This window comes from Furipterus horrens, unplaced genomic scaffold (genome assembly GCF_987537825.1).
Source record: "Furipterus horrens unplaced genomic scaffold, mFurHor1.1.pri manual_scaffold_3, whole genome shotgun sequence".
Taxonomy (NCBI): Eukaryota; Metazoa; Chordata; class Mammalia; order Chiroptera; family Furipteridae; genus Furipterus; species Furipterus horrens.
The window spans coordinates 193265537-193283025 of record NW_028327173.1 but is presented as its reverse complement, the minus strand read 5'-3'; the positions used below and the strand labels follow the sequence as shown (position 1 = coordinate 193283025).

Sequence of the window (17489 nt, the reverse complement as noted above, 5' to 3'; positions counted from 1 at the left end):
ATGATTAGCAGAAAAGGAACAGGCAATCAACTAACCCCTAAAGAGAAAGGGCTGAGCTGCTTCCCAGGTAACCATACATAACATTTTAAAAAGCCACAAAGCATAAAACTCAAATGAGAGATGGCCAGTTCACAGACTAGTCATCAAATCAGCATTTTCAGTAACTTGTCAGCCCAGTGCAGATACATATTTATAATTTATCAATTAACTTCTCCTTTTGCTCCTGAACAGCTAATCCAATTTGAGCTGGCGAGCCAGGCACTCCGGGCTCAGGTCTCTGACAGCTTTGATTAGGAATGGATGAGTGAGCCTCACTACTGAAAGATGTGAGGCGCTGAAAGGCACATCAGAGCATTGGAGCAGCTCGCCCACTCAGCGCCTCTCCTTTTCCCCGACTACGTGGCAAAAGGAGGACTTTGTGAGTTCGAATCCAGTATTATCTCTTTCTCCACTCTCTCCTTACAATGTAATGCATGGACATTCCTGTGTTCTTCCACACCCCCAGTACCACCATCAGAAATTTTCCACTCCCCAAAATACAGGCACAAAGTAAATATCTCCCAAATTTCACATTAAATAAAAGGTCAAGCCATTCACCAATCCTCTTCCCTTTCTTATAGATCATCCTACCCTTGCTTATGTAATCCCCAAATTCAGCAGTAATAGAAACAATCGTATGTCATTTCACATCTCTCTGTTCCCTCCGCACATTTATTGGGAGGGATTTGTAGAATACCCTGCACTGGGTGAAATGTGTCTTTCCCACACTGCATAACCACTTTCAGAGTCCCCATTTTTTCTAGAAACAGCACACCATAACAGACAGGGCTCCTCCTGGACTTAGCAGGAGGTGGGCCAACCCAGAGCCATCTCCAGCCATCAGACGTGAAGTACGCCGAAGGGGAATGACAGCATTGGCTTTTTATTTATTTATTTTTAGTTGTTCTTAAAAGCACTAAGTTATAATCTGGACTGTCTTCATCAGAATCAACCATTCCCCCTGGATACATGAATATTTCAGAAGGCAGATTGATTGTTATAATAATAAAAATAAAATGATCACTACCTTTACTTCTACCTACAGAAATGAAGTGGAAGGTCCAATTAAGTAGAGGAAGCATGGTGTCCACCATGGAGGCGGTGAGAAAAAGAGAGAAAGAGAGAGCAGGGAAAGTAAAACATCAGGACACTGCAGACACACAAAGAAATGTAACACGTAACTACAACCCACAATAGTAATGGCAACAGCACTACAATATCTTGAGAAGGCAGCACAAAACATTCACAATGTGAAGCTTAACAAGCCATCAGCAGGGTGACCAGCGAGGCTGCTCCCACCTGCGTTGTGGTTAAGCTTTCTCACACTGGTTTCTCCTGTCCCATTCTCAGAAACATGTCCAAGTCTGCATGCACAAGCACTGCACAGCCACATGTATGTGAAATTGCACGCACTTAACCAATCCAAAATTGGTTAGGGAATGTCTCAGAGAAGCCATGTTCTCCTGCATTTTCCCAGCTCTTATATGAGTCATGTGGACCAAGGGTGTAACATACATGTATAGGGGGTACACACACAACATACATCAGTATTTCCACACATATTTATGCACATCAAAAACAAACTCTGGAGGTTCAGTGGGAACCACACAGAAATCTCTTTCACATTTAAAGAACAAGGAGAAGGAAAGGAGTTTTTGTTGAGGAGTAGAGTTGGTTTTTCAGGTAATCATCACATGAGCGAGAACAGACACAGGGCTGGGAAACAAGAGGAGGAGGAAATGTAGTTGAAGGACCTTCTTAGACACAGATTAAACTGTCACCTTGCAACTTAAAATCTCAGTGGCGTTGACCACCCAGAAGGATTCTTCATCCTTCCCTGAAAACCTCTCTGAAGAGGAATTCACAATATTCATGTCACTCTTTTATTGCCTAAAGACTCAGAAATTACCTGACTTAACCCTCAGAGTATTTGGACATGAGTGCGTCTGAGCTCTCTACCCATGTACACATCAATCCAGGTGCACAAGAGAAGTTGAGTAGTGAATGAAAAATGGGCAAGGTATACAATGGAAGTTCTCCATGTTCTTTTCATACCATTGTTGAGATTTAGCCCTCCAAAATACCTGTGCTGCATGAGTGGGTCTGAGATAAGCATAATTAAGATTAAAGAAGTCCCTACCAGCCTATGCCATCTGCCTGGACTCAAACCTATGACATGGGCCATATGATGCACTCAGACCTCCAAGCCACTATACAAGTTGGGAGGACTCCCAAAGGGCAGCTACGGTCACAGGTGAGAGACTGCAGAAGGGGGTCTTTTCATTCGGACTCTGAGGGCCTGCTTTTTCTAGTGCAACTTATCAAAGTTGGGCCAGCAAATTCCAGCAATACATAGGGCTTGAGTCCACCCACTTTGTAGAGTTGGTCTTAATTTTCTCAAACTACCTGGCCACTAGGTCCACCTCCCCTACTCATAGCCACTTCATAGTTATCTGCTGTAGGCAGACACGTCACCTACAAGAAAAATAGGGAGGCTTCATCCCAGCCTCTTCCAGAGCTCCATCTCACACTGGAAAATGTACCTGATGTCCTTCCTCCAGCTCTGTCCTTTCACATCTGCTCTGTACCAGTGTTCTCATCGAAATATCTGGAGTCCACATTGTGGATCTTGGCTCAGATCTAGAGGATACACTTCTATGGGAAAAGTGTGCTTCCTTCTTACCCTGCTTTATCAAATTAGGATGCCCTCAACTGTCCACCTCTTCAACTACCTGGACACTATAAAATTTCTCTCAGCCCTGGGTGGTTCCTTGATCTGATCATACTTCCCTTTGCGGCAACACTGCCTGTTGGATCCTATATAAGGGAGTAAGGGGGAGGGGGAGGGACCCTTCAGTGCTGCCCCACCCCCCTCAAAAGAGGAAAACAAGGAACAACCCTCCCTTCTTCTTTTCTTTGGTCCTCCAAAATGGGCACTGAGTCCCATGTGTATTTTGAGGAAAAAAAATAAAAATGGACAAGAGAAATTAAAGTACAGTCTTTTGGTGTCAGGGCAAGGCAGGGAGCCTAATCTTGCAATCATCCCAAGGCTCAGAAGGAACACAATAGTAGCAATTGAACAGTGAAGGAAAAGACAATTTGAAGTAGGCTTCGTTCTCGAATCCTGATTTAGGCTGATAATGTGGAAAATTTTTATTTAGAAGGAAAAAAGCTTCATTCACAGCCCACCCTGTGCTTAGCCGAGCTGAATTTCCTGCACAGTTCATTCCCTGCATATTTGAATATTTTAGGTTGCAGATGCTGAATTTACAGATCTTTATATGCAGTTTTCTTCAGGGTGTATAATGAGTTAGAATCCTGCCACGAGGACATTAGCATGTTCTCTTGGTGGTTTTTGCTTTTGTACAAAACTGAAAACAGTCAACCCCCAAGGGCTTCCATTCACCATGAGGGGCTGAAAGTCATTACAAAGGGCAGTGGGGATGGAGGGGAAGGCGAAAAGCAAACCTCACTCAGAGTGACATTCAGGGAGAAGCCCAGCTCCTCTCCCTCAACCCCAGCATGGGGTGTGGGGAGGAGCAGGAGGAAGTTAACCGCTCTGTTGCTCTGAAATTAGCTCCATTCACCCCCATTATCGACACAGTCATGCCTTGTTTCATGCTTCCCTCTCCGAGGCAGCCCTGCAGGGCCAGAGCCCTGATGACAAATGGTACAGAATGGAAAAGCCGAGGAGATGATGGGGGTGGGAAACCACGATGCATCAGGAACGGTGCCCCCACCACGGGTGGCTCTGCTGCCAGCCCGGTCCATGACGGGAGGAACAGGCAGCAAATGGCCTGCCAGCGGTGATAAGGGTCGGAGCCACCAGCCAGAGACACGAAGGCAAGCAATTCGGGCAGCTGGAGCACCACAAGCAAAACGCACCTACCTTGTTCACTCATCATGAGGTGGGAGAGGCCTTGAGGAAGGGGAGGGGGAGGAGGAGAGGGGAAGGAGAAGGGACAAAGAAAGAAGACAAAGTTAGAATTCCAAATGCAATGCCATCTTCTCTCAATTCTTGAGTGGAAGGCGGGGTGGCAGGGCACACACACACAGGAGCATGCGGAAGCACCGCCGCCACCTTCCCGGGGGCACAGAAGGGCCAGCTCTCGAATAAGTCTAGGACAGGGTTTTGTTTGCTGAACTGCTCTGGGTCCCATCCTGAGAACTTCCATCATTGTTCTCTGCCACAGGTGAGACCTGCGACAAATCTATTACCAACGAGGTCTCTTGGGAAAGAGAATCAAGGGGCCAGGCAAAGTAGGTTTCTTTCTTTCTTTTAAATTGCTTTTAATAGTAATACATGGTCACTGTAGAAACTTTGGAAAATTCAGAAAATAAAAATATTAGTTGTGATATCGCCATCCAAAGATAACCGTCCAGCTTTTTTTTTTTTCTTCAAGACACAGTACACTTCTACAAAAAGTGAAGGAGCCTGCACACACCAGATGAGTTCCTGTTTGCATGAGTTGCACAGACCACGTGAAACTGTTTCCTCTATCACCCTCTTCTTAGCTCTGTGACTACACCTGTCATTTGCTTTTCAACCACCGTCTTTTCCTAGAAAGTCCCTCACCCTTCATCAGGGAGGCCTGGCCCAGTACTGAATGGGTTAAAGGAAAAAAACAACTCAGTTGCAATAAACAGAGCACAACCTCTGGCTATTTTCTTACGGAAGTCAAACAAAGTCACACGGTTGTTAAGAGCTCATTACTTCAAGGGAAATATAAGCCCTGATAACTCTATTAAAAGAAAAGATTTCTAACCAGTAACCAACTGCACCAGTTATTTGCTCTCCTATTACTTTTATTATTACTGGAGATATTTGACAAAATCCAGATCACCCCAGAGAACCTTTACTCAGAGTAAAATTTAGGGATATAAAAGATTAACAAAGTAGAAAAATCTTTAAAGTATGGAAATCTCTTATTGTTTTTGGAGATTACTAACGATTTAGAAAGTAATCAGAGGCAAAATATGGGTCAAGCAACTGACTTTTAAAGGATCAATGATATATTACATAGATAGATCCATGTACCATAAATGTCATGGAGTCTACTTTTTAAACAAATTTTATTAAACTATAATCATATTTTAAGTGTATATTTCTGGCATTTGCTTCTCGAAGCCTAGGATTAATACTCATGAAAGAACGGAATCATGCCTAGCAAGTCATTCTCATGATTTATTTTGTTAAAAAAATAATTCTTGGTCTTTTTTTTTTTTTTTTGGAGCAGATAGTAGAGGGAGTGAACAACGGGCCCTAGATTTGGCTAAGAGAAATGTCAGCAGAAGTCATTATTTCAAAAATGCCTGATATTTCTGGACAAGCCATAGCCTTCAGCATCTAGATCCAGAGCACTAAAGGGGAGGGTCTGGGGCAGGCAGGTGCAGTATGTGTAAAAGTAAACTGGGATGGAATGGGTGTGAGAATTCAGGAGGTGCCTATGCACAGGAGGGTTTTAAATATTAAGAAATAAGAATAAATAAGAGCCAAGGAGATACCTAAGAGTGAAATAGAGGGTTAAAAATGTAAGAAGAAGAATACTGTATTATATACTTGAAACTTGCTACAAGAGATCTTAAATGTTCTCAACACAAAAAGAAATCATAATTATGGGATAGCATGGAGGTGTTAGCTAATGCTATGGTGGTAATCATTTTGCAATACAGTAATGTATGAAATCAACACATTGTATACCTCAAACTTATACAGTGTTATATGTCAATCATAACTCAATAAAGCTGGAGAGATTTAATTTTTTTTTCAATTTAAAAGTTAAAGTACAAACATTTTATACCTGTGATTAAAGATGCTTGGCAGCTGGGAGAAGGACTGAATAGAAGAAGGGTGGATTAGTCTCTATGTGACCCAAATAGATATTTCAAAAATGTACCCAATGAAGAGTAAGCAGGACACTTGGTTGTCAGAGGGAATTCAAAGCTCTGGAGAAGACCCATTTGTGTGCTACCAATGTGTTCTTTTAAAGCAATATTTCCTAAAGTATATTTTACTGACCACCTACTCAACCACATGAGGGTGCTTATTGACAGTGAAGATCCTGGGCCTCTCCTAGAATCTAATGAAGTAGAATCTTGGGGATGAGTTGGGGGTGAAAGCCTGAATTTGAAATCAGTTGCCCAAGTGATTCCCATGTTTACTAGAACTTGAGAGTTACCCCTTTAGGATGACATGTAAATCAAATTTTGGTAAATTGTATGATAAATGCAGTAAGAAGTATGCAAATAATCCACCACCTATGTCTCTAAAATTCAAATATGTACTTAGCAGGTTTTATAAAGCTACATATGTAGTTGCAGCATTGCAACTCAAATAAAACGCTCATATTCTTCAACTTATAAAATCTGAAATAGAAATATTAGACCAAGAATGCAGATCTGAAACCCCAATGTCAAAACTTTGGTGTTATGGGCAATAAAGCAAAAAAGGACATGGACAGGAATATATAACCAGAAAGAAAGAAAAAACATCACAAGGGAGCAGAGAAACTGAGTAACCATAATACGGCTTGTGTTTTTTATTTTGCTTTTTGAGAAGGGAGTTTTATTCCACTTTCAAGAGCTTTTACATCAGTATCTTCTCTTGTACAAATGTATCCTTGTAGCCTGCAGAGTTAAAAACTGAAAACCAAGAATTCTAGAGACTCCAGGTCTTTTCTGAAATTCTATTGCTAGTCCACTTATACCCCAAAACACTCCTAGTTGCTGCTAAAAATCTTAGGCCCCCCAAAGTGAATGCAAAAACCAACAATCAATCAACCAAATGATTCAAGTAGCTGCTATGTGCAAAGACTGGGTAAGATAGTAGGGATACAAGCTAGTATGGTACATGATCACTGACCTCTAGGACTTTAGAGTCTAGCTGGGAAGGTATGTGTTTATATTTATACAAACAAGCATCAGATATATATCCTACTACATGACAGTGAAGGGCAAGGGTTAAAATCAAGGACTTCAGAGCCAGATTTGAATCCCACTTTTGTTACTTTCTAGCTTTTGATGCTAGGAAAGTTGTTAAATATCTCTGTGCCTTGATTTTTCTTTCTGTAACATTTGGATAATAATAATGCCAAATTCATAAGTTGTTTTGAGGATTAAATCAATAAATATATTTAAAGCTGTGCCTGTATATGGTAAGGGTTATATAAAGGCTGATGTTTATTTTTATTGTGCTATAAAAACATACTGATGTGTGAGTGCCTGACACATAGTAGGTGCTGAGTATGTTTTTGGTGATTAAATGAGGAATAAATGAATGGTTAATTGCTTGGTGTCAGATGATGAATTCAGATAATTAGGACAATAGGACTTTGAGGAGGGCCCTGAATGCACAGAAAAAGGTCTCTGGAGGCAAGTGAAACTTGAAATAGACTTTGAATGAAAACATTCCAAGTATCACCACCACTTCCCAAGACCACGAAGTGCATTGGTAAGGACTTTCTTGTTCAACTTCCCAGGAGCAACTGGGACACTGCCAGGCACGTGGTAAGTATGAACACATATAAATAGTTCATATACAAAAGAAGCCAAAGGTGAGCTTAAGGATCAGAAGATAAACAGAGCTGTTGTATAGACATCTTGAGTTTTAAGGCTAAGGAAAATGGACTTGATCTTTCAGCTGATGGTAGACACTGAGGGTTCGTGAGCAGAAGAATGACCCAAGGAAAAGGATACTGGGGAAGATTGTTTCGGCAATGGTGTGGACAAGATGAATTAGGGGGAAAAGAGATGGAGGCAAAAAGATCAGTCATAAACAAGGGCCTAAATTAATACCACGGCAGCAGGACAGAAAAGAGAAAAAGATGATTCAATAAGCTTTGGGTGAAAGAAGAGGTACTTTAAGGGAGAAGTAAATGGGAGACTAAGTGAAGCATTGTCAGAAATGGGAAGGTGGGGTGGAGTAGGGAGAAGGATGTGGAGTGAGGGCAATAATGACTTCTGTGTTTTAGACACGATGAGTTGAAGAAACAGAGGAATCACTCAAGCACAAATGTCTAGGGTGCATTTTACAACATAGAACTGAGGTTTCTGAGAAAGTCAGGACAGTATAACAGAAGGGCTGTCTGTGCCCATGTAAGTAAGTGAATCCTCAAAGAACCAGGGGTGGAGCACTGGGTCTTAGTCTGGCAGGGCTGAGGAATATTAAGATGTCCTGGAAGGTTTTTTTTAAAGCATATTCAACATTAACACAAAATTTTACATTAAGAAAGGAACTATGTGGCTTTTCAATAGAGATACAGAAAATAATGTTCAAAAATCTTGATGGAGAGGGTTATAATGAGTAAGGAAGAACAAGGAATCTCGGCTGGTGTGTGTTATGTGTGTGGTAGATGAGAAAGGGGAAAAGGAAGATAGGGCTTCTCATCAACCTCAGAAAGAGGGACAAAATGCATGTCAGTGGCGGACCCCCAGCCCACACAGCCAGCCCTGGGACCAGCACCCTGGCTGCATTTGAAGTCTGGAATTTATTCTGGGCCTGTTGTTCAAGGGCTCCTGGAAGACAGGACATGGGCTGGAACAGGGCTCAGGAAAGCAAAGGGGACCACATCTTTCCAAAATAATCTCGCTGTGGGCTCTGGGTTTGCACAGATCCTCAACTAACACTCAGAAGCCAGATCCATAGAAGTTTATCTAACAGTGGATAAGAAACAGGAGGTGGGCTTGGATGACTCTTTGATAGCCAGGATATTAAAATTTGCCAACACAAAATGCTAATGGAACTACAATACCTTTTTAAAAATTAAAAAAAACAGAAAGCAATGGAAGTGTCACCTATCTAGATGTCACACCTTGACAAAGTGCTACCCTAGCTGGATCCAGGGACCATTCTGGATTCCAAGAAGTCTGCTAATTTTTACCCTTCCCCTCACTCTTTCCACAGCTATATTCAGCTCTTCTTCTTGTGCCTGTCTGTGTGAGTTGTGCACAGGTTCTCGGGGGTACATACAAGAACAAGAAGAGAAAAAAATTACTAGTCAGGAAGACATAGAAAGCTGAAATTGCCTAAGAACAGACTGCAAATAATATGTAAATTATATGCAAAATATATGTTGGCTCTCTAAACTGTATTACATCCTTTGGGAAAATCCCCATGGAGATAGCTGCTTTTGCAGCTTGGGAGAATGAAAATGGCTATGAAAGCAAAGTCATTTGTGAGCGGCTGTGGCCATCATGAAGCCTGTCATGAGAATGACTAACACAGAGAATAGGAACCATTTACCGAAACAGGAAAGAAGAAGATGCAATGTTCAGGGACCAGGCCTGAAGTTGAAGTCCTCCATCATTTAAGCTAATACTGTCTCCCCCTCAAACCTATAATATCCCACCCACCTCAGATGGTTTTCAATCCATCCTTCCTTCCTTCACTCTGACTGGGTAATTGGAGAAAGTATTTCATGGGAGGAAGGAAGTCACTCATGGAGAAAAAGAGATTCAGGGTGAAAAAAAAAAGCAAGTTATCTCTGCCAAGGCTTTTCTTTCATTCACTCTCAGGGTAACTTTTATCCCACTGTAAATCTACATATATCATCTCTTTTTCCATACTAAAGTAAGGAAATTAAATGTCACTAATTGCAGCTAGTGCCAACGTTGAATTCTTATGAAGCTGTAAGGACTTTTGAAAAGACTAATTATGTAAAATCAGAAGGCAATGAAAATATTCATCTGAGTTTCCCAGAGGAACTAAGGAGCTACTGAAGGCGGTAGAGGGAGAGGCCTGAGGAAGAGAGAAGCCACAAGTGACCACTCCTGTAAGATGACCAGGAATTTGGAAAAGGGGGGGGGGGGAGATACACATCCTAGCATTTTAAGCACTTAAAAGAGAAGAAATTCAGTTAACTTGGCAAAAAGAATTATAACAGTAGCTAATATTTGTCAACTATTTATTATAGGCAAGGCATGGCTATGTGTCGTCTCATTAAATATAACTCTATGGGAAAAGCATTGCTAAAATTTTGATTTTTACAGACAAGGAAAGCAAGGTCTAGAGCCAAAGTCACACTATGTAGCAAGGGGTGAAGTGAGGATTCTAAGCCAACAGATGGGCTCTCCAGGCTGTGATGGTAACCATGACACTAGCTATTCTGTCTAACTCAGTGCTGGTAGAGAAGGAAAGACATGTGTCTTAAGAGAATTCAGGAGCAGAGAAAAGGTCCTGGACATTAATTCAACTTCATCCCTAAACTGGCCAAGCATGACAGAAGGAGCACTAAGGGAATGCCATCGTCTTCCCGTCCTCAATTTCCACCCCCCAGATTCTACTAAAACATGAAGCTTTTTCCTTTCCTAGGTCATTTCTTGAGGGTATTAAGCCACTTCCCTCATTAAACACAAATCGGAACACAAGACACACTTAGGCTCCTCAGCCATTGACACTCTACTATGCGTAAGACCATGAAGAAGCCAAGATAGAGATCTTGCTTCATTGACGAGGTGGCCCAGGGACATGTGAGTAAAGGAAGAACAAAGACATGCAGTCACAGGTGTAGAAAGCTGGCCACCATGGTCAGGAGGGAGGGTGTAGGGCACAGGGTGGGACTGGGAAGAAGAATGCTTAGAGGGAAGAGGTGGGGTCTGAAGAAAATCTCCAAGTGCTTTCACGATTAAGCCTCAGACCAGTCCTTCCCTGCGCAATTCCTCAACCTTCATTGTGGACTTTGGCTTCCTTGTTCCATCGGGGGTATGCCAGGAACTCGCAGCAGAGCTTGAGCTTGCTCAACATGCTGAGAACACTCATGGCATACAGTATGGATGTCATGATAAACAAAAGCTCAGAGGAATAGCTATTTTGTTAGATATCAGAATCAGGGTCCAAAAGGATATCAGCAGGCAAAAGTGAAATTCAATTTTAAGGGACAAATATAAACTCTGGCACTTAAGCAAAACCGCTCCAAACTCCCCCAATAAAAAGAAGTCAATAGTCCCATGTCTTCTCAGCACTGACTATACCAAACCCAGGGTTTTGGTTCAGAGAATGTTGCCATATACTTGGAGGGGTGTGACCAGGTGGGGTGCACCCGAAGAATAACCAGAATGGCAAGGCATCCAAAGCATGTCATGCGCAGAATTGTTGAAGGCAATGCTACATTCAGACCAACTAAGAGAGAGCTAAATAAGGGCATGAGAGCTGCCACCAAGGATTTTAAAAGCTGCACCTGCAAGAGAAGGGAAGATGCACATTCCACAAGAACAGAGTGTCCATAGAAGAGATTCAGAATGGGGATTTTGAAGATAGCTACAAAAAATCCAACCCAGCTCAAAGATACTATTCTTCTATAAACTAAGATAATTTCCAAAGAGGCCAGACAGCTATTGGGTTGAACCATGTGAACTTCTGATATTTGACTGGTTTTGACCTATAAAATGACAGTTTTAAATGGTTCTAACTAATACCACCCATAAAAAGGTAGGTACTAGACATGGCTGGTGTGACTCAGTGGATTGAGCACCAGCCTGAGAACCAAATGGTCACCAGTTCGATTCCCAGTCAGGGCACATGTCTGGGTTGTGGGTCAGGTCCCCAGTTGGGGGCGTGCAAGAGGCAACCACACATTGATGTTTCTCTCTCTCTCTCTTTCTCCCTCCCTTCCTCTCTCTCTAAAACTAAATAAATAAAATCTTTTTTTAAAAAAAGGTAGGCACTAAAGAAAGCTTCAGTAACTCACCTAATAGCAGTCATGAGCTGACACTCAGGAACATCACATGTTTACATATATGATTTTGGCTTTTCTGCAAGTCTTGAAAAGTAGTGGAGATGAAGTAAATGGCTGGACTGATGATGATGATGGTTTTCAGAAAAGAGCCTGTTGTTAATTTTCCAAGGCAGGTGCCACCCAGGTCCCAGCCTCTGGGTTTGCCCTTTTACAATGCCACCACATTTCATCCTCACCATTAAGCTCTTTGTAGGATGTCCAACTTAGCTCTAACAGCCTGGTGGCTGAACTGAACAGAAGTATTTCTCCCAATGTCACTCATGAATCACCGACAGCTTCTGTATGGCATAACCACAGGGTAGAGGAAGGAATGTTGGCAGCACCTTCCCAATCTATTCCACCTCTTTAGGGGGAAGGAGTAGGGCTTTCTCGTGTGTTAATCACATAGAAAGAAGAGAGATGGAAGCAATCAAGCTTGTCACTCTAAGGATTAAAGGATCAGCATTTATGACTTTCAGCAAAATCTTCCCAAAGAAGAAGTCTTTGCTCTCCAACTTGTCATGAACTTCTCTGAAATAGTTCTTCATTCACAAATGACATGAAGCAGGAAGGGACACCTGATGTGCTAGATAAAAGAACTATGCCCTAATAGATGATGGTGTGCTGGATTTTTGAAAACTCGGCGCAGAATTGAGCAAAATCAAAGAATGGTCCCAAGTCTAAGTTAAATAAACATTACATAGTGCAGGAAGAGGAGAGAAAGGCTTAGCAGCAGTGCACACAGAACATTAAAGATTTTCAGTACCTTTAAATTCAACTTAATACTACAGTCATTAAAAAAGATGCTAAGGTGCTTGATGTCATCATTGATCGATGTAGGGAGTCCAGAAAAAAAGGAGTAATGAGACCACTCTGTCCTGAACTGGTTGGGATCTATCTGTATTACCATATGTGATGTGAGCATCTTTGTTTGAAAAGGATGCAAAAAAACCCAAGAACAACAAAAAGTCATTTTTCAGAGAACAATGACCTGGATGAGAAACAAACAAACAAAAAAAAAACCCTTAAAACCCTTGTATAGAATATCCAAAGAAACTGGAGATGTTTTAGCCTTCTGAAAAGAAAATCCTGAAAGACAAAAGCCCTGTCTTCAAACACTGGAAGTGTAATTAGATCTGTTCTGTGTGTCTCCAAGGGCTGGAAGCAACACAGGTGGTGAGAGCTAGAGTGACTCAGAGCAAGAGCCTGCGAACGTTCGGTGCTGTTGGAATGGGATGGAACGGCTAAAGGAGCAATGTGTTCCTCATCCTTGCAGAGGTTCGAGCCAAGTCTGAATAAACTCTTACTGGTGAGACTCAAACATTAGGTGCACAGAGAGCCCTGAAAACACTCTGTGTCCTTTCCATTCCTGCAAAGCTGATTCTAACAACAAAGTTTAATCGCCACATATAATACAGCAGGTAGTGGGGATGTAGGCATGGATAAGTTCTCAAAGAGTAAGACACTCCTTGTCCTTCAACAGCCCACAGTGGCCAATGAGGGGCAAGTGGGGAACAATACATAGCTGACTATAATGTATTATGATGGTGCCATGGGAGCTCAAAGAGATCATTCATTTTTATTGTTATAAAAAATTAATTAATTAACTTAAAAAAATCATATAGGAAATGGTGAAGCCAAGGAACTTATATGCACGACCCATGGACATGAACTAAAGGGGGTGGAATTGCTGGGGGGAAGGGGGTACTGGGCATAGGGGAGCAAAGGGGAAGAAAATGGAACTATTGTAACAACATAATCAATAAAATATACTTTTAAAAAAAGAGAGATCATTCATCCCAACCTCCCTTAATTAAGGTAGGGTATAAAATAGTGAGTTAAAGCTGAAACTTTCCAGTCCTTCCACCTTCCAGCTCACTCTCCTTTAAAACAGTGGTTCTCAAACTTTGGTCATAACAGAATCCCCTGGATCTCAGTCGTTAGCCCTCCAGGCGATATGGATGCTTACCAGAGTCTGCAAAAACCATGCTCTCTGTAATGGAAGCCCTGGATTCAAATCCCATCTCTATCTCTTACTCACTGTAGAATTCTGAGCAAGTTAACTTTCCTGTGCCTCTTTCCTGTAAAATATCTGCCTCCCATTTGTAAAATATCATCTCAGGATCACTACGATAATCAGCAACAGCCATGCATGGAAAGCACTGAGCACACAGTTCATGGCACAAGGAAGGGCTTTCGAGCTGGCAGTCATGGCCATCATTATATTGGAGACTGGGAGATCTAGGCCCTCTCTCCACCCCAGCCTCTATCTCTGGCCAACACCATTTCTCCAGTAAACAGGCAGCACTAGCAGCCTGCCTGCCAGGCATCCTCGGATGCCTCCCACCATGGCCACAGTCAGCTAAGTTACCCCACAAGGGGACCCACTGTCCTCAGCTACCAGCTGCAGTCCATCCCTTCACTCCTCCTGAGGCCTAGCCCCACAAACTGACTAGCTTATCCCAGACCCTTTCCAGACCAGCCTAGGCAAGTCTACAGATGGGGAGGAACTCAGTGACTGCCATCAATAAGCTGTGTGACTTAGCTGAGTTATATGGAAGTTCTACGGCCTCATTTTCCCCTCCTATATGAGGAAGAAATTGGTCTAGAACAGTTTCTCTTTGGTCTGACCAATGGCATTTTGAGTAACACAAATCTTTGAGTGAGACCCTCCTATGCATTATAGCACATGTAGCATTCATTGCCTCTCCTCCTAAATGCCATCAATGTTCCCTCACCAGGGGAGCAACAAATACAGCCCCCACACATTTGACACTGAGACTACAGGATAACTCTAAAGACCTTGTCCAGCTCTAACTCTGGCCTTGTCCTCTAAAACCAAGGAACAAAATGGGACCATAACCCGCAGCCCAGTGAGTATGCCTTGCCAAGACAGTAAAAAGGAGGTGAAGTTAAAAGACCCTAGAAAAAGGCACCAAAGCCCAACACTCTGCTTCCTTGAGTTAGCCAAAGCTGGAGGCAGGCTGGGGAGCAGCTCCTTATTCATACTTACTCATCAAGAACTGCTATAGGAGCCAAGGGGGTCTTCCTGGGCCCCAGCTGGGAAATTGGCTGAAAGCTGAGCACTGTGAGCTCAGCCCAGGGCCCCTTTCCAATCCAATGAGGCACAGCAGCGGTGGATTTCCCTACAGCCTGCAGCCCCCACTGAGCCAAGCCTAAGATGGGCACTGAGTAAAGATTGCTCTAATTACCTATCTCTGGGTGAACCCCCCAAAAAGGCAGACTTGCTCTCAGAGAGGTTTCGGGTAAAACTAAGAGCTGAGTCATGAGCACTACTTATTCTTTGAGCAAGTATTTATTCTGTACCTGTAGCAAGCTGGCTCTTTTCTAGACCTGGAGCATACACTAGTGAATAGGAGTGTACCTTCGTGGATGGACATCCTCGTGGAACTCCCTAGAGAGGTCTCCAGGACCAGGCACACCAGGGTTGGCATCCTGCTCCGCCACTTTTTACTGGGCTGGTGAGTCATCGTCTCGGAGCCTCACTTCATTCCGGGATGAAATGGGTCTGATGACAGAGTCTACCTCCTGGGGAGGTCAGAAGAAGTAAATGATGCATGCAAAAACTTAGTATTTTAGGGCCAGGCTCAAAATATGAGTTGAATTAATGTCAGGTGTTTTTCCTAATAAGTAAGGGATAAAGACAAGTGAGACTATTGCCGAAAAGAATGGGGGGGCGGGGTACAATTTATTTCAGATACTACTGAAGTCAGGAGCTGTAAGTCTTTAGTAATGAAGAAGAAGGCATTTTCCTGATTACCACTCCTCAGGGTATCCCAGTCAGATGGCCTAATCATAGACCTCAGAATGGAAGAGGCTTGAGAAGCTCTGTAATTCAAACTCAGTACATTAAAGAAAAGCAGCCTGAGGCCCAGAAAGGTTATATGACTTACCCAAGGCCACACAGCTCCTGGGAAGAGTGGAAGACCCAGAAAGAGGCAGAACCACAGAGCAGAGATCTCAGATCTGCATTTAAATCCTGATACCTACCATGCCTGCTTGTGACCGGGGCAAAGGATATAACATCTCAGCCCCTAAGATTCTTCAACTGTGAAGTGCTAGTTGCCTGGCATGCAAGGTCCTCTACAAATGTCGGTTCCCTTTCTTAGTTACTGGGATTCCTGGGCCTTGCTTGAGAGCACTGATGGTCGGGACATAAGTTTGAGGGAACTCTTCACCAAAAACATAAAGATCGGGGCAGATGGGAGAGAACGTGTTCAGGCAGCTGTGTTGAGAGGGGCTCAGTGCATGGCAGTGGGAGATGGCTCTGAACAGTTAGGGAGACCCCCACATAGGCCAAGGAATGTGTTTTTCTGTTCTTAAGCCTCTCTGAGCCTGAGTGTCTTCATCTGTACAATATAAGCTTGTATGGTTGAACGAGATAACTTAAGAAAACAGCGAACTTATATGCTGCTTACTAAGTGCCAGGCACTTGTTCTAAAGACTTGACACTCATGAGCTCACTTAATCAGCACAACATCCGCCTGAGGGAGGTACCTACTGTCCCCATTTTGCAGCTGAGGAAAGTAGAGGCACAAAGGAAAGGTAACTTGAACTGGCTATATTGCTGTCATACTGTTGTGCTGGGACAACCCAAGTGTCCGGCTCCAAGTCTGTCCTCTACCCATGAGAAATAAACTATTTCCATGAAGGGCTGAATGCTAAATCTTTCAGGTTTTGCAGGCTGTAGGGTGTCTGTCACAGCCACTCCACCTGGCCTTTGCAAGGCAGCCATAGATGATGCAGAATCAAACAGGTGTGCCTTTGTTCCCACAAAGCTTCCTTTAAAAACACTGAAATCCAAATTTTATACAATTTTTGCATCACAAATTATTATTTTGATCGCTTTCAACTATTTAAAAAGTGAAAAACCATCCTTAGCTCGAAGGCCACATGAAATAGGTTAGCTGGGTTTGGCCTGGGAGCCCCAGTTTGTGGAACCCAGCCTTATCCTAAGCTATCTTGCCTCTCACTACATAAACTGTTGTATGGAAAGTGCCTGAACAGTGACTGGCACAGACTAAGTGGTCAATAAACGTTCACTCCCTTTCCCTTCCTGAATCTCTCTCTGACTCCTATTAACCCAGGAAGTGGATATCTCATGCTGTGCCCGGTGGAACAAAGAATTGGGCTTTAGCAAGGTGGATGGCACCCTCCTCAGTAAACACATCCTTGTTGGATCCAAAGCGGAGGAGAGTCTGGGAATTTTAGGTCAATGTGTCTTAAATGTGGATGTGCATACAGCGGAGGGGCTCTCTGGCCTGAGATTCTGCCTTCCTAACAAGTTCCTGGGCGAGTCCGAGGATGCTGGCAGGCTGGGTCACTCTGAGCAGCAAGCTCTGAACACAAGTGAGACAAGTCAGATGCTGCCTCCTGACTTCAGGTTTAGAAGTGTCCCCAGGCTCGACTGAGTGACCCCCTTGGAGACAGGGCAGGGGTGAGGACAAATAATTACTCCCCCTCTCCAAGGACAGCCTGAGATGACTTCAACTGAAGGGAGCAGAGATCAAGAGCGGCCAGGGAAGCTGGAGCAAAGGCAGTCAGCGGCTTTCAGCAAGAACAGACCCCCTCCTCCCATGCTCGCTGGGGCTCTGATGGACCCAAGCAAGAGGCCTATTTCCTCATCGGGCCTGTGAATAACTAGGGCACTTCCACAAGGTCACAGTTATTCATTTAAATTCTAGCTCTAATCAGCAGGCAGAGGCTAAGAAATTATTC

The 17489-nt window shown here is 43.2% G+C and overlaps 1 protein-coding gene across 1 annotated transcript in view; it reads right to left on the bottom strand.

Moving 5' to 3' along the window:
* The window catches only part of NRXN3 (neurexin 3), a 1415138-nt gene that overhangs the window by 1361448 nt on the left and 36201 nt on the right, over nucleotides 1-17489 (bottom strand). The window contains exons 3-4 of the mRNA XM_090271249.1: nucleotides 3929-3958; nucleotides 1067-1078 (exon numbers count right to left, since the gene is read on the bottom strand). Coding sequence (XP_090127375.1) covers nucleotides 1067-1078; nucleotides 3929-3958 — 42 coding nt within the window. The remainder of the gene's footprint in view (nucleotides 1-1066; nucleotides 1079-3928; nucleotides 3959-17489) is intronic.